The sequence below is a fragment of the Apium graveolens genome, chromosome 10 (genome assembly GCF_009905375.1).
Source record: "Apium graveolens cultivar Ventura chromosome 10, ASM990537v1, whole genome shotgun sequence".
NCBI lineage: Eukaryota > Viridiplantae > Streptophyta > Magnoliopsida > Apiales > Apiaceae > Apium > Apium graveolens.
In genome coordinates, this window is record NC_133656.1 from 219284021 (window position 1) to 219310630 (window position 26610).

General features: G+C 40.8%; 3 protein-coding genes across 4 annotated transcripts; 2 read left to right on the plus strand and 1 right to left on the minus strand.

Moving 5' to 3' along the window:
• Positions 1 to 272: 272 nt before the first annotated feature.
• On the minus strand, positions 273 to 1768 carry LOC141689029 (uncharacterized). Of its 2 annotated transcripts, XM_074493188.1 has the most exons (5): positions 1703 to 1768; positions 1551 to 1597; positions 935 to 1032; positions 719 to 806; positions 273 to 501 (listed from the first exon to the last, which is right to left on the minus strand). In XM_074493188.1, exons 2-5 carry the CDS (start codon positions 1564 to 1566, stop codon positions 317 to 319), a joined length of 387 nt encoding a protein of 128 aa, XP_074349289.1. In that variant the 5' UTR covers positions 1567 to 1597; positions 1703 to 1768; the 3' UTR covers positions 273 to 316. The 2 variants fall into 2 exon arrangements, with proteins under 2 accessions (XP_074349289.1, XP_074349288.1); XM_074493187.1 differs by having other exon boundaries at positions 1551 to 1761.
• A 6366-nt stretch (positions 1769 to 8134) lies between these two features.
• LOC141691834 (uncharacterized) lies at positions 8135 to 8944 on the plus strand. Its single transcript, XM_074496587.1, has one exon. It carries the CDS (start codon positions 8135 to 8137, stop codon positions 8942 to 8944), a length of 810 nt encoding a protein of 269 aa, XP_074352688.1.
• An 11315-nt stretch (positions 8945 to 20259) lies between these two features.
• LOC141691836 (uncharacterized) lies at positions 20260 to 26382 on the plus strand. Its single transcript, XM_074496588.1, has 3 exons — positions 20260 to 20918; positions 22962 to 23052; positions 25768 to 26382. Exons 1-3 carry the CDS (start codon positions 20260 to 20262, stop codon positions 26380 to 26382), a joined length of 1365 nt encoding a protein of 454 aa, XP_074352689.1.
• Positions 26383 to 26610: the final 228 nt, after the last annotated feature.

Genomic DNA, 26610 nt, shown 5'->3' on the forward strand with positions numbered 1-26610 from the left:
TTTGCACTTAAAATTTGCAAAAAAAAATGGGCCCCACATGTAAGGCCACTGTGGGCCCCACATATGGGTCACCAAATCATTATAACAATTTTTTCCCTACTATAACAGCTTTTTAATAATTTGTATTATATTATACTAATTTGTTTGTAATATTGAAGTACCCAATCTAACATATTTTTCAAAAAAAAATTTGACATGATTTTTTTGTAAATTGAACATGCCATAAACCTGTTTTTTATACAAGTCAATAAAATAAACAATTCAAACCACCAAACTTCAAATCGGTACAAACCCCCTCCAAATACTACTTTAGTTTTCACATAATTACCATCAACTCCACATAATCCAAAAAACAGGTACATAGTCTATAATCTAGGACGATATCAACTAAAATTTGACAATCAGTTTGACAATAATTTAGCAAGGCACGAGCTATTCTGATCTGTTCCTGCACATCATTATTTTCTGATTCAGAGGATAAAGTAGCATCCTGTTTAGCCACTGCAGGAAACAAATCAGTGAATGTAAATCCTAAGTAAAAGAGTGCACCAGAATCAATTAAAGACTAGATATATAAGACTGAAAGAAAAATCCAGGATACAAAGAATTTTTTTTTTACAACACATTAACATTACATACACATATTTATTAGATTAGATTACAAATAAAATACACAGGAGTATTTTGCATTAAAGTGTTCCAAAAAATATTTTTTTACCCAAAAAAATCAAGAATCTCAGCAACCTGATCTGCCAAGTCATCACAGCTAACACAGGGTCATTAGTGCTCATAATAACAGCTCCCAACTGCAATAACTCTTGAATATAGTACTAAATAAGAAACAATGTGATTGGTGGTGCTAAAAGGTATTTAAGCACAAGCACAGATTTTGCAAGAATAATAAATTGAACAATTAAGTTATTGAAGTACTGACCTTATGCCCAGGAGGACTAATGTGATAAATGCAAAATTTATGGAGTAGCAACGAAAATGTTTCTGGACATATTAACAGCCCTTCAAAACAGAACATATCTGCTTAATCACATACAAAAGGAAGAAAGAGATTTTAAGCAATAGTAGTTTTTTTTAAATAAATTCCAAGCGCCCAAAAGCTAGGTAATATAACATAAGATATATTTTAATTCTTTGCAGAATAGATTTGTTACTGAAATCTTTATATTTGCAACAAAATAATGGATAAATATCGTGTCTGCAGCGCGCAGGCTTATAGCAAGTAACAGACCAATGCACAGACTACATAGAATATAACCTAAACAAACAGCTTTACATTTATATCTAAGCAGATCACCTGTACATTTATATTTAAGCAGATCATATAATCAAAACCAAAACTAAAACAACAAAGTCATCTTGGGACAGTCAAACTGAAATTCATTACAGTTTTGCCTTCATAAATCATTATATTTTTCGCAAAATTAACACAAAATCCAAAAAAAAATCAAAGTAAGATAACAACATCAGTGAGGTAAAGCACATGATCCTTTGGATATGAATCATCTAAAAATGGCTTTGTTGCAGTCAAAGCATACCCGTGAATTTCATCATAGACCATTCTTTGCACAAGATCACTTAGAACCTACAGCGACAGTCCAACTAATCAAATATAATATGTCAAAAGTAACCAAAACTTATGAATAATAATCGAATGCACACCACTTCAAGGTGAAACCTGAAAACTAACCGTATAAACTTCATTGATAAACATGCAGAAATTTGTGGTATCTGCATCATTGCCACTTAAATCCAGATGGCAAAATTTCATGAAGTTATAATAAGTTTTCTTGATCTGCTCTGGCGTGGCATCTGGAATCTGTTCACATACAGAAAAGATAGTATAGTGTATCAGCATTATGTACATCATATATAACATCACATGTGCAAAAACTACTACTTTAGATTGGAACTCATCCGATTGCAATTCACAGGATGAATAATATTAAAAAACCAGGTTCTGATGACAGTGATTTCACTAACAAGAAAAGTCAGATACATATTTGTAAACCGTGACAACTCGCCATCATTCAAAGATGGTACTGATTTCACTCATAGTAGTGACTCTACAAAATTATGCACTTCACTTTTTCACATTTATTAATAAAAATATGACTGATCACAATTTGTTAATAAGAACTGGCACAACCACTTGCTAAAAGATTGTAACTTTACCTTGATCATAAAACCAATTCAGTTTTTAAAGATAATTTGCTAAGGCACCTCGAAAAGTAATGATGCTTCTCAGCACTGGCTTTCACCTAAAAATCGCTTCATGAGCACAGGCCAAAAACTGTAAAATGAAAGCCCTTTTATATGTTACAACTCATAATACATTACAACTCATATAATAGCAGTAGATGCACAAAATTGAACTAGTTATGTGTCAAAATATTTTCTATTTTTATATATGAATTTACTTTTTATCACGCACAATCTCATAAATACTCCGAGATAGCCCTTAAATTACTAACCTGGATTCCGACTTCGCAATATACTTTTGACTAACAATATTCAGGTAAGACATATTATCAAATACATTAAAATGGCATGCAACTGCATTTTTCTTTAATCCCCTGCTTACCTAACCACTAATCACAACTACAAACATATAAATGATTACATTAATATCCTAGATTAGGTACTACTAACCAAAACTATAAGCTTGAATTTACTTACACCATTATAATATAACAAACTGACATATAAAGACTAACATATGCATCTATTAGATTGATTAACAGAATATACAGAAATTAAAACCCGAAAAGTTGCGAAAAACTACCTTTGGAGAAAACAGGGGTTTGTCCACTGAGTTGCTCCAACTCCTATATATAATCAATTGAAAACATATACAAAATGATAATTTAGCAACAAACATCTATACACACATAATTACATATAAATAATGTATGTATATATCACCACTCGGCAACGGAGATATTGAGAACGAGCTTCTGAACCTTGATCTCTCTCTCATTGGATTTGCTAATTTTCTATCGGACGCATATTATTATGTACACATTTAAACAATTAAATTGAAATTGAGATAAAATTAAGATGTAATTTGTAATTAGAGCTATGAGTTGTACGATTGTACGTACCATTCCCTTGTTGAGACAGTGAGATTGGCGAAGCGGTGGCGAACCGAGATGATGGAGAAGATGTGGAACCCTGTCGCTTATACCATTGAAACAGACCACCAATCTCCGCAAACATCTACAAACAAATAAACATATAAAAAACAATAACACACAAAAACCCTAATTGTAAGACCCAATTTGGAAAAATACCCTAATTGAGAAACCCGATTGCAGAAGAAGAACCGATTAAAAAATAAGAAGACCCGATATTAGTGAAGCCCCAAACCAATTGTGTTGAGAAACAAGAAGATCCGGTTGAATCCTTCTGCAGTGAAACCCCAAATCCGAGCTAATCTATAATTCAGTTCAATTGAAAACTGAGAGATACCGAGAGAGAGATATGTTTAGACTGATAGAAACCCTAGCTTGAGTCCAATTAGCGACTCGGCGAGAGAAAATGAGGGAGAATGAGAGAGAATGAGAGGGAGATAAGAATATGTGTGAATTTTTACCGCTTCTCCAAAATTTTTGAGCCCGCCTGATTGAAAGCCCAGCTAATTTCATTTCTTTTTTTAATAAATTTTAAGTTTTAATAGTGTTTAAATTTTTTATTGATAAAAAATTATCAATTATTAATTAATACAGTTTTATAAAAATTTTAAAAAATATATTTTATCAATTTTAACTAATATTAATATTTTTGCTTAATTATATTATAAAAATTAATTAATTTTCATGTCAAATAGTTATATATATTTAATTGTTTGTAAAATGTACTATATTTTCATCCATTAACACCCTATTGTAACATAAATTCCTACTTGTTACTCGTATGTAACACTTTGAATCTATAGTAACATGTTATAAAGGCTATGGTAACATAAAAAATACTACGTTGCGGTAGACTAAGATGAGCATACCTAAGGTAACATAATTTTGTAACATGCATGATTAAACCATTGCGATAGGCCATCTATGGTGTAGTGTCGGGAGCGGCACCGCGATCCAACGCATGTGCCCCCGAATCTCAGGAAAATCGGGAGCGACACCGCGATCATGAGAGAGCTCCTCCCCGCAGATCGCTGGATCGATACGGACGTGGGTATGAAAACGATCGATGGAGAAGGCCTCAATGGAGAGGAAGAGGTGGAGGCCGAGACAGATATTTAGACGGATACCGTTGTGGCAATTACCGCAGACACCTTGATTCCCGCTGGAATAACCGAGCAGATGGCTATGATTATATGGAACATGATGATCCCAAGAATATAGAAAACTATGATCGCGGTACGGTTCGAGGCCGCGGCCAAGGTGGGGAAGAGAATCAAGGGAGAAATCAAGAACGAAATCCTGAAATAATTGTAATACCTGAAGACGCCCAGAATACAAACCAGCAGCAAGCCCCTCCCGGGGGGAATCAAGTGGAAATACCTCCATTACAACCCCAAGGTCCGCAGCCTCAAATGCAGACCATTCCCGGCGTGGGAACTTTCAATGTAGGAGATCTGAAAAGGCTACTTAACCATCTCGAAGGCAGGGTGACGGCTACAGCTGAAATCCCTTCCCCATTATCGGCAACAGTAAGGGATGCACAATTGCCGGCCGGGTATCGCAACACTACTAGCGATCTCCGTTTCCACGGAAACTCAGATCCGGTGGAATTCCTGGGTCGTTTTAATATAGAGATGGATGTGTACCAAGTCCCGGACTTGGCTCGATGTCGTCTCTTGGCGGCAACGTTTAGAGAAAGTGCCCAGCAGTGGTTTCAAAAGCTCGGGCCATGGGTTATCACCTCGTGGGATCAGATGAAGAATTCGTTCTTAACTAAGTTCCAAGCCGCGGTGAGATACGCTCCCTCTGTCACAACTCTTGCCAATGTTAGGCAAAGAGAAAATGAAAGCTTAACATCGTACTTCAAAAGGTTCAACGCCGAGTCTACTAGCGTGAGGGGGGCGTCAGACGAAGCCTTAAAAAGTTTCCTGATCGCAGGATTAAGGGTTGGTTCAGATTTTTGGAAGCACTTGCAAGGGAAAGATCCGGCCACTCTCGCAGATGTCTTCGCTTTGGCGGAATCCTTTAAAGCTATAGAACAATCTTTGGCAGATGTACAACCAACCTCACAGTCGAGTCAGAAAAATATAGGAAGGAAGAGGGATAGGTCACCAAGCCCGAGATACCGAAGGGATAGTCGAAGCCCAGACCGGATAAATACAGCAAGCACAAGGAGGGGATGGAGCCCTCCCTCAAACTATGACTACAGGACAAGCCGGTACACACCTTTGGTCGCATCTATCGACCATATCTACGAGGTAAACAGAAATAGAGGGCTATTTAGAAAACCTAAAGCTTTATCATCATGGCAAAGCAAAGACAAGAAAAAATATTGCGAATACCATGAATCATCTGGACATAACACGCACGAGTGCCGACATTTAAAAGATGAAATCGAAGCGCTTATCAAGGAAGGATACCTCGGAGAATGGGTAGTGAAGGAAGTAAGGAAGCACAAGGATGACAGGACAAGGGAAGAGGAAAGACGAGCCCCACGCGGGACAAACAATAATACCCCGGAGGAAAATAAATTTATCAGAGATGGCAGTATCCGAACAATCTACGGGGGAGATCCCGGAATGGAATGCAGCAACCGAGCCTTGGCAAAATACGCTAGGGAAGCCCGGTTCAGGCCTCTCACATATATTAATAGGGTGGAAACCCGGCCACCCAAGGTTTTTAAGGGTGAGTCCATGGATATCACTTTCAGAGAAACAGATTCTTGATGGGTACATCACCCACACAATGATGCGTTGGTTATTTCCATCCAAATAGGTACAAAGAATGTCCATAGAGCCTTCGTGGACAATAGAAGCTCCCCAAACATCCTCTATTACAGCACCTTCAAAAAGATGGGACTGCCTGATCAGGATATGTCGGGGGAAGACTCGTGGGTCTATGGTTTTTCAGGTGCAGGAGTTAGAGTCATGGGGTCAATTCGGCTCCCATGTATACTGGGGGAAAGCCCACTGTCGGTAACAAAGATGCTCGAATTTAAGGTCCTGAATCAGGAATCGTCCCACAACATGTTATTGGGACGACCTTTTCTGCGGGAAATGAGAGTCATCACTTCAATTCATCACCTAACTATCAAATTTCCAACGCCGAATGGAGTGGGAAGTATCAGGGGTTCCCAATATGACTCACGGGAGTGCTACAGGCAAGCAATGAAAGGTTTTAGAAAAGACTCCCACGCCGATGATACTCCGGACGTGGATCGGGAGAAAAGCATTGAGCAACCAACCGAGGAAATCTGAGTCCACTATTATGTTGAGCAAGAAGAAGAACATCCCTCTGAGTTGCCCTCGACAATGTTGTACTTGGAAGACACAATCAGAATTGAGATGTTGGAAGAAGAAGAGGAGGCGATGGATACCATAGTCCAAGCAGATTTCCATGGGGAACGTTTAGAAGGAGGATTTGATGTCTTGCAAAGCCTCGAACAGGGTGATGCCATTCCTCTTGCAGGAGCATCCTCGCCCGCAAAATATACTGAAAAAGTTGATGACTCTACTACGCAAGGCATACCTCCTGAAGGGGATGCACCCTCTCTACAAGACCAGGAGATCTATAATCCCCTTGACTTGGATCCCCGGATACCAATGCCGACGGAAAAGATGGGGTCAGCAGAAGATACGATCGAAATCCCCATTGATGAAAAAGACCCGAGTAAGGTTCTGAGAATAGGGTCCCAATTGGCACCAAGGTTAAAGGAAGGCCTTTCAATATTTCTATTGGCAAACCTTGATGTATTTGCATGGAACCATTCTGATATGGAGGGGATTGATCCAGAAATAATGTGCCACCGATTGAATATCGACCCCAAGCATAAAGCGGTTCGACAAAAACGAAGGGTCGTAAGTGGAGAGAGAGCTATAGCCCTGGCAGAAGAAGTAGAAAGGCTCCTAGACGTCGGACTAATTCCAGAATCTTTTTACCCAGAATGGCTAGCAAATCCAGTATTGGTAAAAAAGCCCAACGGCAAATGGAGAACGTGCGTGGACTTTACCGACCTAAATAAAGCATGCCCAAAAGATAGTTTTCCCCTACCAAAAATTGATCAGTTGGTCGACGCCACGGCGGGACATGCCCTGCTCAGCTTCATGGACGCATATTCCGGGTATAACCAGATCCTTATGTATGAGCCTGACCAGGAGTACACCTCTTTCATCACTGATAGAGGGCTCTACTGCTATATCGAAATGCCATTTGGTCTGATCAACGCCGGTGCCACTTACCAAAGGTTGGTAAACAAAATGTTCAAGAAGCAGATTGGGAAGACTATGGAAGTGTATGTGGATGACATGCTCGTGAAATCGAAAAGGGCGGAAGATCACGTCGCCGACTTAACCGAAATGTTCCATATACTGAGAAAATATAGGATGAAACTAAACCCGCAGAAGTGCGTGTTTGGCATAGAGTCAGGAAAATTCTTGGGATTCATGGTCAATAACCGGGGGATTGAGGCCAACCCGACAAAAATAAAAGCTCTGCTAGACATGAAATCTCCCACCAGTGTCAAACAGGTACAGAGTCTAACAGGAAGGATCGCGGCCCTAAATCGATTTATGTCAAAGTCGCCGGATAAGTGCAAAGAATTCTTCAAAGCGATCAAAGGGAGAGGGAAGGATTTTCTGTGGACCCCTGATTGTGAAGAAGCTTTTCTGAAAATCAAAGAACAACTGGGAAATCCGCCGATGTTGGCCAAGCCAGAAGACGGAGAAACATTAATTCTGTATTTGGCGGTGTCAGAATATTCCGTCAGTGCCGTCTTGGTAAAGGAAGAAGCAAGCCACCAGTGGCCTGTATACTATGTAAGCAAAAGGTTGTTGGATGCGGAAACCAGATATACCAATATGGAAAAATTAGTGTACGCTCTTATTCTTGCGGCACGAAAGCTAAGACCGTATTTTCAGGCTCACTGAATAGAAGTTCGCACCGCTTATCCACTCCGGCATATTTTACATAAACCCGAATCGTCGGGAAGAATGTTAAAATGGGCCATAGAGCTAGGGCAATTCGATTTGGAATATTGTCCACGCACGGCAATCAAAGGACAAGCGCTGGCCGATTTCGTACTTAAGTTTGATGAAAAAATTGATGATAAAGCCATAGAGCCGGCAGAACCAACCTCGCAAGAAAGTCATCAAGACGAAAAGAAGCAGGAACTCCCCCACCCGTGGTGGACATTACATGTGGACGGGGCCGTAAACAACAGCGGGTCAGGTGCCGGGATAGTCTTGATCACTCCGGAGGGGCACCGCTTGATGAGTGCTATCCATTTCAAGTTTTATGCTACCAACAATGATGCTGAGTATGAAGCCTTGATTAACGGTCTGAAGTTAGCTCTGGAGGTAGGGGCCGTGAATTTGATAGTTCGAAGTGATTCCGAATTAGTTGTCAATCAAGTCAACGGAGGATTCCAAACCCGAGGACCGCGGACAGAGCTGTATATGAGATGTGCAAAATGCCTACTGGGAAAATTTTCAAGTGCCAAACTGGAAAGTGTTCCGCGAGAAGAGAATAGTAATGCGGACGCTTTGGCCAAGATGGGTTTACAGATGGACATCGTTCAACTTGGACAAATCCATTTGGGAATCCAGGAAGTACCAAGTATCCCAGAGGTGGAGGTGTTTCAAACGCAAGAAATCCCACAAGAAAACTGGATGACCCCCATCCATAACTATATTCAGTCAGGGGCTGTACCGGAGGATAAACTACAGGCTCGACGTCTTCGGTACCAAGCTGCAAAGTATGTCGAGTATGACGGGGTACTATATAAGAGAGGATTTAACTAGCCACTGTTACATTGTGTGGACAGGGAAGAAGGAAATTATATTCTCAGAGAGGTGCATAAAGGGATTTGTGGCAATCACTCGGGGGGTGGTTCCTTGGCATTAAAAGTGCTAAGATAAGGGTACTACTGGCCGACTATGAGGGAAGATGCTTTCAATTTTGTCCGGGCTTGTGATCGTTGCCAACGGTTCGCCAACTATTCCAACGTCCCGACATCCATCATTACCTCATTAACAAGTCCCTGGCCCTTTTCCATGTGGGGGATTGATCTCATTGGAGAGTTACCCAAAGCAAAGGGGGGTGTGAAATACGCCGTGGTAGCTGTGGACTACTTCACCAAATGGGAAGAAGCCATGCCACTAGCCACGATCACGGCAAAGAAGATAAGGGATTTTGTGTTCAACTCCATAGTATGCAGGTTTGGTATTCCTTACAAGCTCATTTCAGACAATGGAAAATAATTTGATAGTAAGGAGTTAAGGAAGCTCTGTGAAGACTTAAAGATTAAAAAAGACTTCGCCATGGTTTATCATCCGCAGAGTAATGGTCAGACAGAAGCCATAAACAAAATCATAAAACATACCTTGAAGGCAAAGTTAGAAGAAAAGAAAGGGGACTGGCCAGAAGAAATGCCTATGGTCCTTTGGTCTTACAACACGACACCTAGGATGACCACAGGTGAAACCCCTTTTCTGCTGACCTACGGGTATGAGGCCATGGTTCCCGTGGAGGTAGGAGCAGGATCTCTACGGAGAGATGCGTTCGTCGAGGAAAATGCAGAAGTTAACCAGAGGCTCCACTTGGATCTGTTAGATGAAGCCCAAGCAAACGCTCAATTGAAGCTCGCTGCGTACCAACAAAGGGTCATAAGGTATTTCAATAAAAAAGTAAAACCCATACCATTCAAGGTTGGAGACCTCGTGTTGCGAAAGGTTATGCCTAACACTAAGATAGCTCAGCACGGGGTGCTTGGAGCTAATTGGAAAGGACCGTACAAAGTCAAAGCTATACTCTGGAAAGGGACCTATCGCTTAGAAGATCTGGATGGCAAACTTATTCCTCGAGCATGGAATGCAGAACATTTGCGGAAGTATTATTAGTAGGGTGTGGTTGTGTCCCCCTTGTTTCCTTGTTTTAATTCTTATGTAATAGGCTAGTAGCAAATAAATTCCTCCTAGCCTCGGGGGGTAGTACACATGACTGCGAACCTCGGAACTAGCAGAAGGAAGAATTTTATTTTTATTTCAAATAATTTCCCCATAGAGCATAGTAGCCATGGGACTGGTGTAATTTACCCACTAGAGCGCTTTATCAACAAAAGAGAAAAGTTAATTCAAAAGTTACTGTATTTGCTTAACATGAAAATTCTCATCTGAAAAACATCAATGGCGCGCCCTATAAAGAGGCGTGCCCTATCGGATAACTCCTGCTTTATGATCATGACAGACATAGTAGACAAAGATGAAGGAAATAAATGCACATGGTCAGCAAAGTAAGACTAAGGGAAAAAACTCCCCGAAAGAAGGCGCGCCTATTGGACCAATAAGTCAATTAAAATATGGCAAACTTTGAGATCACACAAAAATCTATAAGGGCGCGCCATATAGTAACATACTCCATGGAAACATATGATTGCCAAGGGAAAAATCAAAGTGACTTAACAAATTTTTGAGTAAAAAATGAAATTAACAACGAGTCATACATGCAAGATTAAAAGAGTAGCAGAAAAACAAGTCATACAACTTTGCACAGCATCAAAAGAGGGCTGGCTCCTCATAAGTATTTGAAATTTAAAGCAGTAAATAATCAAGGCGCGCCTTGAGACTGGTCCGTTGGGGGAATAGATTGAAGATGGACAGTTGGATCGACTTCAGGCGCGTCCTTGGAGACTTCCTCTTGTGGCGTGCCCTCCGCTTCTTCTTTTTCTTCCAACCCAAGTTCTATCCTCCTCGCCCTGATCTCAGCAGCATGCTCTTTTTTGAATTCCACCATCTCAGCAACAGTCTCCTCCCCAAACTTCTCAAAGGAGTAGTCAGGATCATTGGCCACAAAACCCACTATGTAGAAGTGAAAACCATTGGCAAATGCCTCATCAGATATTTCCCTCTTTTCATCAGGCCAGCCTAGTTTTTGTTGCTCCTCCAGATATTCAATTCTCAAGTTAGCTGCACCCAGCTCAGTGTGGAGAGAGGTAGCCTTTTTGTTGGCAATCTCTAGCTGGGAAGTAAGATTGGCCACCTCATCCTTGAGAAAAGAGATTTCAGAATCCTTAGCTTTAATATCTTTGGCATGTAGAAAGTCTTTGTCTTTGAGGGTGTTCCTCAAAATATTGTTGTCCCCCTGCAGCCTCTCCAGGCGCGCCCCCTCTTCCAGTAGCTTATCCACCACTCGAGTAGAGTGGATAAACAGTTGGCAAGATGCCTTTATTGAAGCACGAGCTGCATCTCCCAAATCCATGGCTTGCCATTGCTCCACTTCTTCATCTGAAACATGAAGGGAACCCATGGGGCCAAGAGCGTTCAAGGCAACAGAAGAGACGGAAGGCGCGCCCTCTGCTCTTTGCCTCTTAGGTGCACCCTGCTTTTCTGTGAGGTCAATGATGAGCCTCTTTTGAGCAGGTGCAGTTTGAGGGATGGAGGCAGAAGTTGGAACAGATGTCTGTGCAGCAGGAGCATCCTTCTTCGATTTGGGCCTAGGCTTATCACCAGGGCGCGCCCCAAAAGACTTGGGGATTCTTGGAGGAGCCATTTCTGCACAAGACATAAAGACATATTAGTTAGACATGACAGTCAAATATGTTGAATAATGCAACAAATAGAAGCAATTGATAGAGACAACATTGATAAACATGAGTAAAATACTTTGCCTAGAGTAACAGGGCGCGCCTTAAAGACGCAAGAAGAATAAATGAACGAAAGTTTTTCTATCCAGTATGACAATGGAGAGTTAACAAAAAAAAAAGTAAGACGCGCCAATAGTGAAAAGGCGCGCCTTTATATTCTACAGTGAATGAACCTGATGGATCTTGGTCTTGTAGGGAGCCATCCCCTGTTTCCTCTTCTTCTTCAGCTTCTTCGCTGTCTAGGTCAATAACACGAGAAACAGGAGCACCCTTCCTAAATTTTACATATTTGCACTTCATTCCTACTTGGTCAGAAAGGATCCCTACTCGCATCAAGTTGGGTCGAGTAACTAAGGTTTTTAAGTTCCACCTGTCAGAAGCCACTCTAAGGAGGGCTTCAGCTCGTTTTTTGGGCTCGCCTTCAAGGGATTTTGAAGCTGGTTTGTCTGAAAAAGTATAAGGATGAGAAAAGAAAGAAAAAAAAATGTAAAAATAACACAAGGGAAAAAACAAAAGGGCGCGCCCTTACTTGGTGACTTGTTGAATCTTATCCTTATTCTGGGAACGTCATACAGGTAAAAGAAGTTATCTTTCCAACCTTTCTCATGGCTAAGCTTGCCAGAGGAAAAACCCTTCTTGTTATGTTGCTTGTCCATCACCAGATAGTAGTACCCATGATCAGATTTCCTTAGATTGAAAAAATAAGCAACTTCTGCCATTGACGGTTGAGGGAAGCCCAAATCCATATAGAGGATAAACAGAGCCAGGATAAACTTGTAGCTGTTGGGAGATAGTTGAAGTGGAGCAACATCATACAGTTCTATCACTTCCCTAAGGTAGGGGTGTAAGGGCGCGCCTATACCCAAAGATACCAGCTTGGGGCTGGTCACCATTCTAGGAATTTTAAAGTTTTTCCCATAATTAAAGATATGGGGCCGCATCATGCTTAAAGGGCGTGCCCATATGCCCTCCATGTCATAAAATTCCATAAGCCATCCCAGAAGCTTCCCATGCTCCTTCCTGAAACGCTTCTTCACAGCTTCAGTGCATGGTTCAAATTCATCCCAGTCAAAATCCAATTTACTATCAGAAACTTCCCAGTGGTGAAAAGGGATTGGAGAAGGTTCAGGAGAAGTGGAAAATTGGAAGGAGTCTTCATCAAAGAAATTTTCTTCATCACGAAGAGGGGACGTACTTGCTTCAGGCGCGCCCTCAGGAACGGGAGACGTAGGCGCGCCCTCTGTGTGTTGGGGAGACAGACTTGGGGATACAGTCCTATAGGATACTTTAGAGGGTCCTGCTCCTACATTGACGCCCCTCTCAATGCCCCTATATCTATCAGTGTTCAAACTCTCGAACCAATCATCATCGTCCAGCTCTGTCCTATCTGGGATTGGAGATCTATCCTTTTGGACCAGCTTTTGCTTGCCTTGCCTACGAGATAATAGAGTATTGTCCGTGGACGAGTTATCTGAGGAATCTGCCATCGAGGTACCCTCTTTAGAATCCTGAAGAAGGCGCGCCACCCGGTTCAGAAATTCAGGAGTGTGGTGGGCGTTCGGAGGTTGAGGATCGAAGTAAGTGTTTGGGGGCGAATAAATCCCCAAATTGGTGAGAAAATTCTTGAAAGGGTGAAAGGGAGAGGACGCGCCCTTGTCTTCCAGCTGTCAAGAAAACCAAAAGAAATATTGAGGGCGCGCCCCATACGAAAGAATGAGATACAAAAGTGTAAAGAAAATGGGATAGATAGGTGGGGGTGTAAGAGAAGAGTACTTTCTATGATCTATATCAGCTCCCTTCTAAAACAAGCCCTCTCATGAGAGGGCGCGCCATAAAGAAAATCATAGTTTATTCATAAGGATGAGTTTTACTAGAAACAGGCGCGCCTTATTATGGTTATTTACAGATTATAAGCTGAAGATGAGGCGCGTCCTAAGTTGCTGGCGGATTTTGAAGGCACAGATGGTCATAAGTGATGGTCTTTAAGACATAAGGGTACTAACGATTAGAATTCTCAAAAACATCAGTCTAACGGTTAAATTCAGTAATTTTGGATCTAAGTCAGTAAAAATTTGAAATTATATATACATACACAGGTACATACACCATTTTATGTATATCTTCAAGAACATTCAAAGAAGTTGAAGAGACAAAGTAGCATGCAATGGGATTTATGCAATGAAATTCAAAAAAGAAAGAAGCTTTACGTACCTTTTCGAATGGAGAAGGGAATGATCGGAAAAAACTGGAGAAATGATGGCCGAGAGATAGGATTCCGAGCAGAAGAGTAGTGCTGCCGGTGGTGGAACTTTGAAAAGGAAAAGGGGGTGAAGTAAGACAGAAAGTAAAAAGTAAAAATGAGAATGACTGATGGTGACTTGTATTTATAGGTGAAAAAGACAGCTGTTAAAACTATCATGTCAGTCACGATTCCCGAAGAATAAGGAAAACCGTTTCAAATTATTTCAAATTTTAAGACGTGCCCTCTTGAAGGCGCGCCTTATAAGGTTGGCATCAATCTAGAATGCATGGAAAATAAGAATATTGAATATATAGAAGCCCTCTGCTATTCAGGGCGTGCCCTGTAAAAAGTATTGGAAGATTTGTTTATACAAATTCTAATAAAGGTGAAGAAAAATTCCAATCCCATTTTCAATAGCATATGGAATTTGGGGGGTAGTTGTTATGCCCAAAAATTGGTATAAACAATATTTAGATTAAGATTAATAAAATGAGCAGAATTAAAAGAGAAGCGCCTGAAATCTAGGAAAAAAATGAGATTGACTTTCCATAAATAGAAGGCGCGCCCAAAGATTGCGTCCCGATTGAGTGAAACTGAATTGACAGTTATGATTATCCCGTATTAAAGGCGCGCCCTCAAACAGGTGGAGGAGGCGCGCCCAATTATCGAGAAGGAGGAGAGAAATTTCTTAATTGAAACCTGTAGTGTAGTGAGCCTTAGGGCGCGCCTTGGGCAAGGAAGGCTCCGTGGACAGATTGTTTGGACATGGTTGCTTTGATAGACTTACTCGTTGGCTTGGATAGAATTGGAGCGAGCCCTAAAGATGAATAGTTTTTGGCGCGCCCTATGATGTAGAATGATTTAAGAAGAGACCAAAGGATGGTGACACAGGGCGGCGCCAACATGCAGAGATGTCAGGGTGCGCCCTCAACTTCTACTTGACATATAAATGTGACTTTTATGTACTGCTTGGATGGGTTCTCTGAAAGACTCAAGGAAGATGGAGAATGTTATTACTAACCTATTTGATGCAGGTACTCTATTGAAGAACTCCTTCCTGTAGCATATCTACAGGAAAGGCGGTGTCCGTGGTCAGAGACCTCCAGGGGTACGCCTGGACTAAAGGCCTCCTCCTGTAATCAATGGGTGTCCTCATTGGGGATGTGGGGTGAAATATGGTGTGTGCTTTGGGAGCTCTGTCTCTGTAGTCAACGGGTGTCCTCGTTGGGAGACTTTGGAGTATCATGCACTTTGCACCCAAAAGCTTGGGATCACTTGTCCTGCAATCTGGTAGGGGCTCCTTATCGGGGGACAAGGATGCGTCCAACATTTGGGGTGAATCACGGCTATACCTGCGTCCACGGACTAGAGAAACAGCTGGTAGCGGAGGGTTATCCTTGGCCAGGGAGATGCCTCATCCGTGAAGTCTCGAAGCCGTGGACGAGCCTTGGGCCTTTGTGGTTGGGCCTCATCGCCGGACATTCGTAAAGCTAGTAAACGACGGTTTCCAGTAGGTTTCCCAATGGGCCTCGGGATAAGAAATCTAAGCCCATTAGGTTTCTTGTTCCCCAAGAACTACGTGGGCTTGATCCCTTATAAATAGGGGTACGTAGGCACATTGTAAGGGGTCAGAAGCGAGAGCATAAAGGAGCCACCACTAACCCTAAGCAATCTCAGCCCCCAATAATCACCACCACCAAACACTATTCATCTTTTCTGACGAATACTGTTCATCAGATCCACCGACTACTGTTCACGTTTCCGACGAAGAACCGCCATCACAGATCTTATTTCCGGCTACGAACCTCAAACTTTGTTGATACCAAATTCCTCCGTCAATAAATTTCAATATTTCAAATGAAATTCACGTTTTCAAGCGCAATCTTAGTGTAATTTAATGGAGTATTCTATAGTAGTGATAATGTTGATTACAGGTTGTTTAGAGTTGATCTTGCAATTTTGAATATCTCGAATCTTATTAATCTTGTGAAAATGTTGAAAACGAATCATGATTATGGCTATTATTTTGTACAAAATAAATTTCGAGATATAAATATTGAACTGTAAAAAAAGGTCATTCATTTGACTGATATTTGCGTCAAAGACGTGTAATATTACGACTTTCTCTTATTTTAAAACGAGAACCTGCAAGTGAAAATAATAAAAGGGATGAAAATATTTGAGATCTTAAGGTTTAGAATATATCTTAATTTTTCAAGTTCAAAAGATGGAGAACGAAAATGTTCAATTATCCGAAATTACAAGTGAACTTCAATACTAAATTTGAAATTTGAAATTAAATATTGATGCATGAGAATGAGATGTGAAGTAAACGGAAAAAATTAATTGAACAGTCTCTAGCGAGAGATGGCAAGGAAGAGCTGTGAAAAACTTAAAAGAAAATTTAAGTGACTTTGTCACAAAAAAATTTCGTTCTTGCCAATATTTTTAGCTTGCTTGAAACCGAATCATAAGAATAAGAATATATAATCTTTGAACTTAAAGCATTTATCTTATAAAGCTGAAGGCTACAAAATGAAAATAGCATTTTTAGCTCAAGGCACTCATCAACAAATCTTTCTAAAATATAGAATTAATTAATAAAAATATCACTCACCGGATCCAAATATATCAAATTAAACACTTACTGTAAAAATGACTAAATTTAATAGCTATTTGAAAATTTGAAGAAAATTATTTGGAAAGACTAAGTTGATATAAAATTTCAAATTTTAGACTAAAATTGAGTAATTTTTGCGGTGTGTAACTCCTGTAATATATTTGAATAACAAATAAGTTACAATTTTGATATTCATCTTCTGCATAATAAGACTAATATCATATTAACGGAAAAGGAAAATCAAGAGAACACGGGAAACAATTTACTAAGTTTAATATTATATTTAAAAATATAGTGTTCAACTAGAAGAAATCATTTAAAATAGAATATTTAAGATTGTTGGACCAAAATAATACGGCTCAAAGGAATTATAATTAGGATAATTGTGGAACATAATCTAAAGCCCAAGAAGGCTAATTTTGTAAGATAAAGCCCATTTGGGACTTGGTATAAATATAAGACAACAACCTCATTTGAAAGCAACAACCTCATTTGAAAGCAACAACCTCATTTGAAGAGGTTGGCAAATTAAGTAAAGAGATCACATTCTTAATAATAGTCTTAATACTAATAATATTAAAGGCATATCATTTGACGCTAGAAGGAGCTTTACTTTACATATCCAACTGAGATATGATTTTAAAGATATTGATCCGGGAACGGCCGTACCAACTCAAGTAAAGGAGTTGACGGCAGAAATTGTCACCGACCCCTCGACCCACGGTGGTCAAGAACCACCCAAACAATCGGCGTTAAAGCCGAAATGCTTATTTTCTCCACCGGATGGTCCTTCTCATGATCAACCGGTGAACTTGATAGATGCGGATCAGAGAGATAAAAAGAGAAAGTTCACATCAGAACAGCGTTTCAAAGTACAGACATCCAAAGGCAAGAAGGTACTCTCAAGCGACATGCGACTTTATCTGGAAAAGAAAGAAAGGCTAAAGGCTCAAAACAGAGAAGATCCAGAAGAACCATTTGATTCAGATGAAGAACTTGAGCTCCTAGAACGTGAGACTCGAATGCTTCAAGCCAAGCTCGAGCGAAAGCGTGAAATTCATCGTCTCCGTCGAGAGCTCCAACAAACATCAATACAGAACCAGGTCCAAGATGATGAGCTCTACGATGAAGATGATGACGCCGAATATAAATATGAACCATCGGCAGAGTCAACATATTCAAAACCGCGCAAGCGTCGACAGCGCACAGTATCATCCGCCGACGTCTCTCAGCGAACCGAGTCCACAGAGTCCATCTCCTATTAAGAGTTTGCCAAAATACAGGAGAAAATCGCTCAAATGCGCACCATAATGAGAAATCAATCAGGATTCGAGACTGTCCCCGAGAGCCCCCTGTCATTGGTCCTCGAGAAGGCGCGCATCGACATGACAATTAAACCTCCTGCCCTCGATCACTTCGACGGATCTTCAGACCCGTTGGCATTTCTCAACACATTCGACGGTCGCATGGCTTTCTTCGGCCACTCAAAAATCGCCCGTTGTCAGTTTTTCTCCACGTGCCTTCAAGGCACACCACTTCGATGGTACAACAATCTGCCCCCTCGATCAATCGACTCATGGACAACCCTAAAATGCAAGTTTCAAGCTCGATTCTCTAGTAATTACAAAGAAATCAAAGTCACAGCGTGCTTCATGACAATGCACCAACGTTCTGGTAAAAGCCTCCGAAGTTTCCTAACTCGATTCATAGAAGAAATAGCGGAAATCCCGAATTTGATAGAGAAGATGGCAGTCAATTTCCTGACAGCAGGTATTGATAAATCTAGACATGGGCTACTCCTAGAGGAAATTTTTGAAAAAAGGCCAAAAACCCTTCAAGTTGCATTTCAGATTATAGAACACGCATGATGGTTCAAGAAGCAGTAAGCTGCATACAATCCCCTCGACGGTCATCAAGATATGACTGGCGCCGTAGCTATAGCCCACGATCTCCCGCGCGGGAAAGACGCCGAGAACGTTACCAATCTCCACCGTCGCGTATAGCTGACCGCCCTCTGAGGGATAGAAGAGAAAGGGATTGGAAACCCCATAATCGACCTGAGAAAGAATTTACTAAACTCAACGCCGAAAAGGTAACAATTCTAGCAATATTGAAAACAGAGCCAGACTACCGTCCCCCAAGACCCATGAAATTTGGCAGGCCTCCAAACTCCAGATATTATGATTATCATGAAGACATCGGCCATACAACAGAGCAATGCTTTCAACTCAGCAACCTCATCGAGGGAAAGATCCGTCGGGGACAACTTTTCCATTATGTGCAATAAGATGATGCGCCAAGGCGACACCATCGTGAGGAGGACGACCGAGTCATCGACGTCATCTTTGGCGGTATAGCCGCTGGGGGCCCTTCTCACAACTCTCGTAAGCTTTATGCTCGAGAAGTTTTTAATGTCAACCCCTCGACAGCTAAATGCCCTCGAGTGAATCCTTCCCCAGTTATATCTTTCTCTGACGATTATTACCATCATGATCTCATCGAGGGTCACCAGGATGCCCTTGTCATCACCACGCGTGTGGGAAACAACACAGTCAAAAAGATGTTAGTCGATAATGGTAGCTCCATCGACGTCCTATATCATCATGCTTTCTCCCGAATGGACATCGGGGATCGAAGACTCGCAAACTCTCGAACAACTTTATATGGGTTTACAGGAAATGAGGTCCATGTGGTAGGAACTATTAACATGCCAATACTTTTTGGCTCTCCACCGTGTCAACTTTGGAAGGTGGTTAAGTTTCACGTGATCAGTGCCTCCTCTAGCTTCAACGCCATACTGGGGTGGACAACAATCACTGCACTTCGAGCTATAACGTCTATCTCCCACTTGAAAATGAAATTCCCCACAGACTTTGGTATAGGAGAGATGATTGGTGATCATGCAACAGCAAGACAGTGCTACTTAACCACAGTGTCTCCAAAGAAAAAGATGGATGAGGAATTATAAGTCAATCAAGTGCTCGATATCGACCCCAGATCCCTTGTCGATCTGCCTACCAACAACTCTTGTTCTCCTGTCGAGGAAACCGAAGAAATTGAAGTGTTTGAAGGAAACTCTGAGAAAACCACAAAGATCGGCAAAAATCTCCCCGATTCGTTAAAGAAAGATATCACGTGCCTTATTCGTGAGTTCGCTGATATCTTCGCCTGGGACCCCAAAGACATGTCGGGAATTCCAGAGATAATTGCACGACACTCCCTTCATATCAATAAAGACATCACGCTGATACGACAGAAATGTCAAATATTCTCTGACGAAAAGAAGGCGGCTATCGATCAAGAGATCGATCGACTCCTCGAAGCTAAATTCATCGAGCCCGTCCAGTTCCCTACATGGATCTCCAATATCGTTTTAGTTAAGAAAAGTAATGGGAAGTGGCGAATGTGCATCGACTACTCAGATGTCAATAGAGCTTGCCCCAAAGATTTTTACCCACTTCCAAACATCGATCAGCTGATCGACACCACAGCAGGAAACGAGCTCCTTTCCTTTATGGATGCATTTTCGGGATACAACCAAATAAAAATAGATTCCCATAATTGGGAACAAACGACATTTATTACTCATAGGGGAGTCTTCGGATATTGAGTTATGCCCTTCGGCCTGATTAACGCTGGCGTGACTTTTCAACAGATGATGGATACGATCTTTGGATCGCAAATTGGGAAGAATATGCTAATCTATATGGACGACATGATAACTAAATTTAAGCTCACCGTTAATCACTCTCTCGATCTCCGTGAGACTTTCGAGAATGCTCGAAAACACAACTTACGTCTTAATCCTAGCAAATGCTCTTTCAGACTTATCTCTGGCAAATTTCCGGGGTTTTTGGTTACACAGAGAGGGATCGAGGCCAACCCTGCACAGACAAAGGCAATTCTAGAAATGGAGGATCCAAAATCCATTAAAGATCTTCAAAAGCTAACAGGTTGTATAGCAGCTCTTCGGAGATTTATTCCCCAGTCATCCAAAAGGTGTCTCCCATTCTTTGCCGTCATCAAAAGGGCCTCGAGATCAACATCTTTCGAATGGAACAATGAGTGCAAATCCAGTTTCGCAGAGCTCAAGGCATTTTTGACAAATCCTCATATTCTCACTCGGCCTATCCCAGACGAGGCTTTGCGTGTATACCTCTCGGCCTCCAACGATACGGTGACAGCCTTCCTCGTTTGGTTCGATGAAGGAAATGAATTCCAGTGTACTATATTAGTCACTCGTTGCGAGATGCTGAGACTCGATACCCACAGGTTAAAGAACTCGTATACTCCCTGATCATCGCCAGCAGGAAGCTTCGGCATTACTTCCAAGCAAGGGAAATCCACGTACTAACAAATCAACCTCTAAAAAGAATATTGCACAAACCTGACATGATAGGAAGAATTGCGGCATGGACCATTGAATTAAGCCAACTTTATATCGAGTACAGGCCCCGAACAACCATAAAGGCTCAAGTCCTCTCGGATTCTCAGATTTTATGGCAGAGTGTCAGTTCAGGGCCAAACATTCAAATACCAATGAGGATCAACTACGATCATGGTTATTATTTATCGATGGATCTTCAACCACCAGTTTAGGGGGAGCAGGAATAATTCTTATCAGTCCAGAAGGATTCAAGATCAAACAAGCCCTCAAGTTCGAATTCCAAGCGACAAACAATGTAGCCGAATATGAGGCATTGATTACAGGGTTAAAGCTGGAATCAAGTATCGAGGTCAACATTATCGATATATTTGGCGACTCCTAGTTAGTGGCCAAACAGATAAGTGGAGAATTCAAAACTCACAATGAGAACATGGCCCGGTACCTTTCAATCACACATGAGTTGCTCAAAAAATTCTCTTCATGAAAACTCTCGAATGTTGATAGGGCGGAGAATCAGTGGGCAGATTCCCTCGCCAAGTTAGCCTCGTCTAATTTACAAATCAATCTCGATCAAATATATGTTGACACCCTGACAGCCCCAGCCATCGATACACCAGCAGTCAACCACATTCAGAACAATCCTGATTGACCAAAGCCTTTTCTCGAATATATCCTTGAAAATAAGCTCCCCACGGAGAAAAATGAAGCTCGTTCAGTCATGTTCAAAGCACGAAACTACTGCACGATAGGATCAGTGTTGTATCGACGCGCCTTAACTGAACCACTGCTCCAATGTCTAAGCCTCGAGGAAGCCGACCAGGCAATCCTCGAGGTTCATACAGGAATATGTGGAGAACATCTGGGGGGAAATAACTTAGCTCTTAAAATCATTAGGCAGGGACTGTACTGGCCCACAATATAACGACTCGTATATTTTTATATTGTTTAAATATGTAATTATTAAATAATTACATAAATAAAATAGGTTTGTGGATTCTGTCAGTTGGATGTCATTTTTGTTAATATTTTAATTAATTATATGTGATCGTTGGTGTTCGTGTATTAATTGTGTAATTCGTTGTGAAGATGTGTTGTGTCACTTTTGTATTTGAAGGTGATTTTATTCAGGATTTATTTTCATAAATACTTGGGTTATCCCTAAAATTATTTTTATGGCTTCATAATTATATTAATTATTTTTAGGAGTTTTTAAAATTGAGAAATCAATATTCCATCAATTATTTAGCCATATATGATTTTCTGATTGTAATTATTTGTTAAATCCAAATTTAAATTCCAAAATTCTTTAAAAATTATGAAACTCATATTTCTTTAAGTTTAGAATATTCTGAGAATTTTAAAATTATTTTGGAATTTTTGAGATTAGTTTAACCGTGCGTTGGTTTGTTTAGTCCTTATACGTGGATCCGAGTTATGTGTCAAAATGCTTTAAAAATTGTAAACATTTATAGTTTATTGGTTCCGGGATATTTATAAGATTTTAGCACTAATTTGGATTTATTTTGAGGAATTTTTAATCGCACCTCATTTCGTTAAATTATAAAGATTTCGGATAAAAATGATTAGCAAATTAGATAAACACAAATAAATTATTCCACTCTTTTCTCTCCATTGATCCCTGTAAAACCCTTTTCTTTTCAATTTCGGGTTCGGTCTCTCTCTTTAATCTTCTCTCGCTCTCTCCCCAATCTCTCTGTCATCTCTCCCTCTCATCTCTATTCTCTCTCTCAATTTCTTCACATATCAATCTCTTTCTCCTTCTATTTTACTATGTTCTTACCTATTTCTTTCCCCTCGGTTTTGTCCTTTTGTTTCCGGTGAGTTCACCGCTGTCTTCCTCCGGCCATTCATGTTCGATGATTGTCCTGGTTTCATTTGATTTTTGAATTATATATATATACTTGCAGATATAATCTTGTGTATATGTACTGTGTAATTCAGATGCGGGCCAGGAATCACCGCCCTTCCTCGGTTTTCCAGCGAGGTGGTGGTGGCCTGGTCTGCAAGTGTTTGTTCGCGTGTGTATATGCATATATGTGCGTGTACCAATTGAACAATTATGGTGTGGGTTGTGTTTTATGTCCGGAGTTTTGGTCTCAGTCTTCTATTCCTCTGTTGTTTCCGATTTGTTGCCTGGGTTCTTCTCTTTTGGTTGCGCGTATGCGCGTAGCTTTAAGAAATAAAATAATATTAATTGTTGAGTTGCAGTTAAATTGTGATGAATTATGTGATAATTGTGAATTTAAATTTCTATTGAATTGGTGAAATTTATGTGGAATGCCCGATATAACGGGAACCCGTAAATTTTATCGCTGTCGGTGATGAGCCTCGGCGAGCCGACGGTGGACTATGATGAATATTTCTGAGTCCTACAATTTAAAATACAAAATATGATTTAAAATGCAAATTGCGAATAAAATTATAAAATGCGAGTCAAGACATAAAAATGCGGATAATAACGAATAATAAGTGTATTTAATTGGTGTTTGTGAATTTGCGAATTGTCAGTGTTGGACTGGAATCGGTGGTTGGGAATTGTTTTGTGATTGGTTTGAATTGGTTGTGATTGATTTGACGTCGGGACATTCGACGGGTTAGCCGATAATCAAAGGAGGTGCTGCCCGATTTTTGAAAAATTAAATTACGGGAATACGAGGCCGTGCCCAATGACTTTCGGAGCATTGATCAGTTATATTAACACACCTTATACCAAATCTGATTATGTGTTGTGATGAAATACTTTACGAAAATTGATAACCCTAATTTCATAAAAGGATAAATATACTTATTTTCTGAAAACGAATACCGAACCAACTTTCGAAGACGTGAACCCTAACTGATACGTGTACTTTAATATTGAATATATTATGAGTCGGATTTGGTTAACGTTCGGGTAGATTGTTAGCGAGGATATGTCAAGCATAATCGAAGATCTAAGTTAGGGTGTTTCAACTTTGTAGGTGCTAGTCAGAAGGCCCAAGAGTTGGCATTGGATAGCCTAGTGGACAGTCAACGAGCTCAGTAAGGTTCCGATCGAAGGACCTGAGTGTTGGAGTCAAATCCAGGGTAATCTAGTGGTTAGACGTTAAAGTTTAAGCGTCCGTGTCAGCTCAAGGTCAATCGATATTATTTGTAAAGCTCTGCAAGGCAAGTACCCCTGGCCATATCTTTATGGTTCAACAAATATGAATATAATGTTGTTTTATTCTCGTAGTGGAACAGAACGATTTAAGTTACGTATCCCCTGGGTTTCAAATTGTTTTGTTAACTTGTGTTTTGGGGGAAAAGTAACTTCTGAAATACCTATCTCTAAGTTTTGAATAAAATGAAAATGTTTTGGAAAATGTGTTGTGTTATAATTTTTTTGACAAGAGATAGGTAAGTGGTTTGGAAAATTGGATAAAAATGATAAGATAATCGGATGAGTGTGCGCAGGAGGCCCGTAACGGCCTGGAAGTTAGCGTAAGAGGCGAAGTGGTTGCGCACCCTATTATAACCACCAGCCCAGTGTGACAGGGACCTAGCTAGTCTCTGAGTTCCGGAATAAGTTTTCATAGGATAGACAGGCTAGAGTTATCCTATGGAGATAGCCTGATCTGCTGTCTCACCAGGGATCATCCAATACTTTTATATCTGAGCAAGTAATTTTGAGGTTCTCGGAGAGGAACAAGTTTTATAGGTCCTGTGATGGGACAAGTTTTATAGATCCTGCGATGGGATAAGTTTTATGGTTCCCGTAACGGAACAAATGATTTTGGGTCCCCGTAACGGGACAAGTGGCTTTATGGGTCCTGCGATGGGATGGAAGATTTGAAAATGAAAGAAGCATGCTAAAATTGAAATTGATATTTATGCACAGCACACAACTAATGATTTGGTTTTACAGAGCATGCTAGTTTTGATATCCAGTTCATACATATTTTACTTGTTTCCTGGCAAGTTATGATTTCTGTTCCCATAATTGTTTATCATAAACTGTTTTTGATTATTATTCATATGGTGGTACTGCTGAGCAATTTATTGCTCACCCTTGCAAAATGTTTTATATATGTATTGCAGATGCCTAGGAGATTCTCCCGTGGTAGTCAGGGCAGAGTTCCAGTTCCTTCCGTCAGGCTCCTGTGAGGTAGTTGTGTTGGACCCAAGCGGGTCTGTTGAGTTGCTGTACGAAGATAGTATTGTCAGGATTGTCTTTAGTAAGTTGGTTTTGTGAGGATTGTAACCTATGTCATACTTAAACCTGGAAAAGATCTTGGAAAAAGGGGTTGTGTTTATATAATAATGTTGAGTTGAATTATATTAAGTTGTTATTGTTGTTGTTGATGACGTCAACTCCTGACCCCGGGGTTGAGGTCGTCACACACACTCAGGAAAGATTGTGAAGATTTCGTTCGAAAATGCCAGGCATGTCAACTACGTGGAAGGGTAAGCCATCGACCCACGACTGAGCTCAACTCGATCCTCGCCCCATGCCCATTCTTTCAGTGGGGGATAGATATTGTAGGGCCCTTTCCAAAGTCTAAGAATCAGTGCCAATATATCGTGGTCGCAGTAGATTATGCAACAAAATGGGTCGAGGCAAAACCTCTTTCCAAGATCAGAGAGAAAGAAATTATTTAGTTTTTCATGGAATATGTGGTATTTCGATTTGGAATCCCAAGGATTTTAGTCTCAGACAATGGAACGTAATTTGTGGGGGAACAATTTGAGAAGGCTTTAGACGATTTAAAAATCCAGCATATCAAGGCCTCGGTTGCGTATCCACAGGCCAATGGCCTTGTAGAAGTGACGAGTAGAACCATCCTACAAGGATTAAAGAAAAGAATTGAAGAAATTCTCCGCTGCTGGGTTGATGAGCTCCCAAACGTGTTATGGTCCTCCAGGACAACTCCCCGAAGCGCAACCGGCGAAACTCCTTTCCGCCTTGCGTATGGTGTCGATGTCGTCCTGCCCATCGAGATAAGCCTAATTTCCCCAATGGTAGAAATCTTCGATCCCTCCCTCGCGTTCAAGGGCTTGCGCTTTAACAATGGCCTGATTGAAGAAACAAAAGAGGAATCTAGGCTCCGCATGATCGCACAGCAAGAAAATACTGCAAAATACTTCAACAAAAAAGTCAAAAACAAGCACTTCAAGGTGGGCGACCTGTTCCTTCCAGATTTCGTTGCGTCGCAGCCCACTATTTCAGGAATACTTAAGCCAACGTGGGAAGGCCCTTACCGGGTATCGAAGGTTGTCAGCGCAGGAACCTACGAGCTCTCACACCTCGACGGTCAACCAATTAAGAATGCCTGGAACGACATTCATCTCAAGAAATTTTATCAGTGATTAACTCTTATGTGTAATGTTTGGAAATATTAAGGCTATAGATGCCATACCCAAAACCAACCCTCGATGCAATGAGGGTCGTTATGATCCCCATCGAGGGACGTTTAATTCATGATAATGAAAACTTCTAAGTTATTTTACAAAACAACACGCTTCATTTTTTCCACGTATTACAAAGAAATGATCCAGATTATGGATATCACATGTTACTTCCATGCATAAATTACT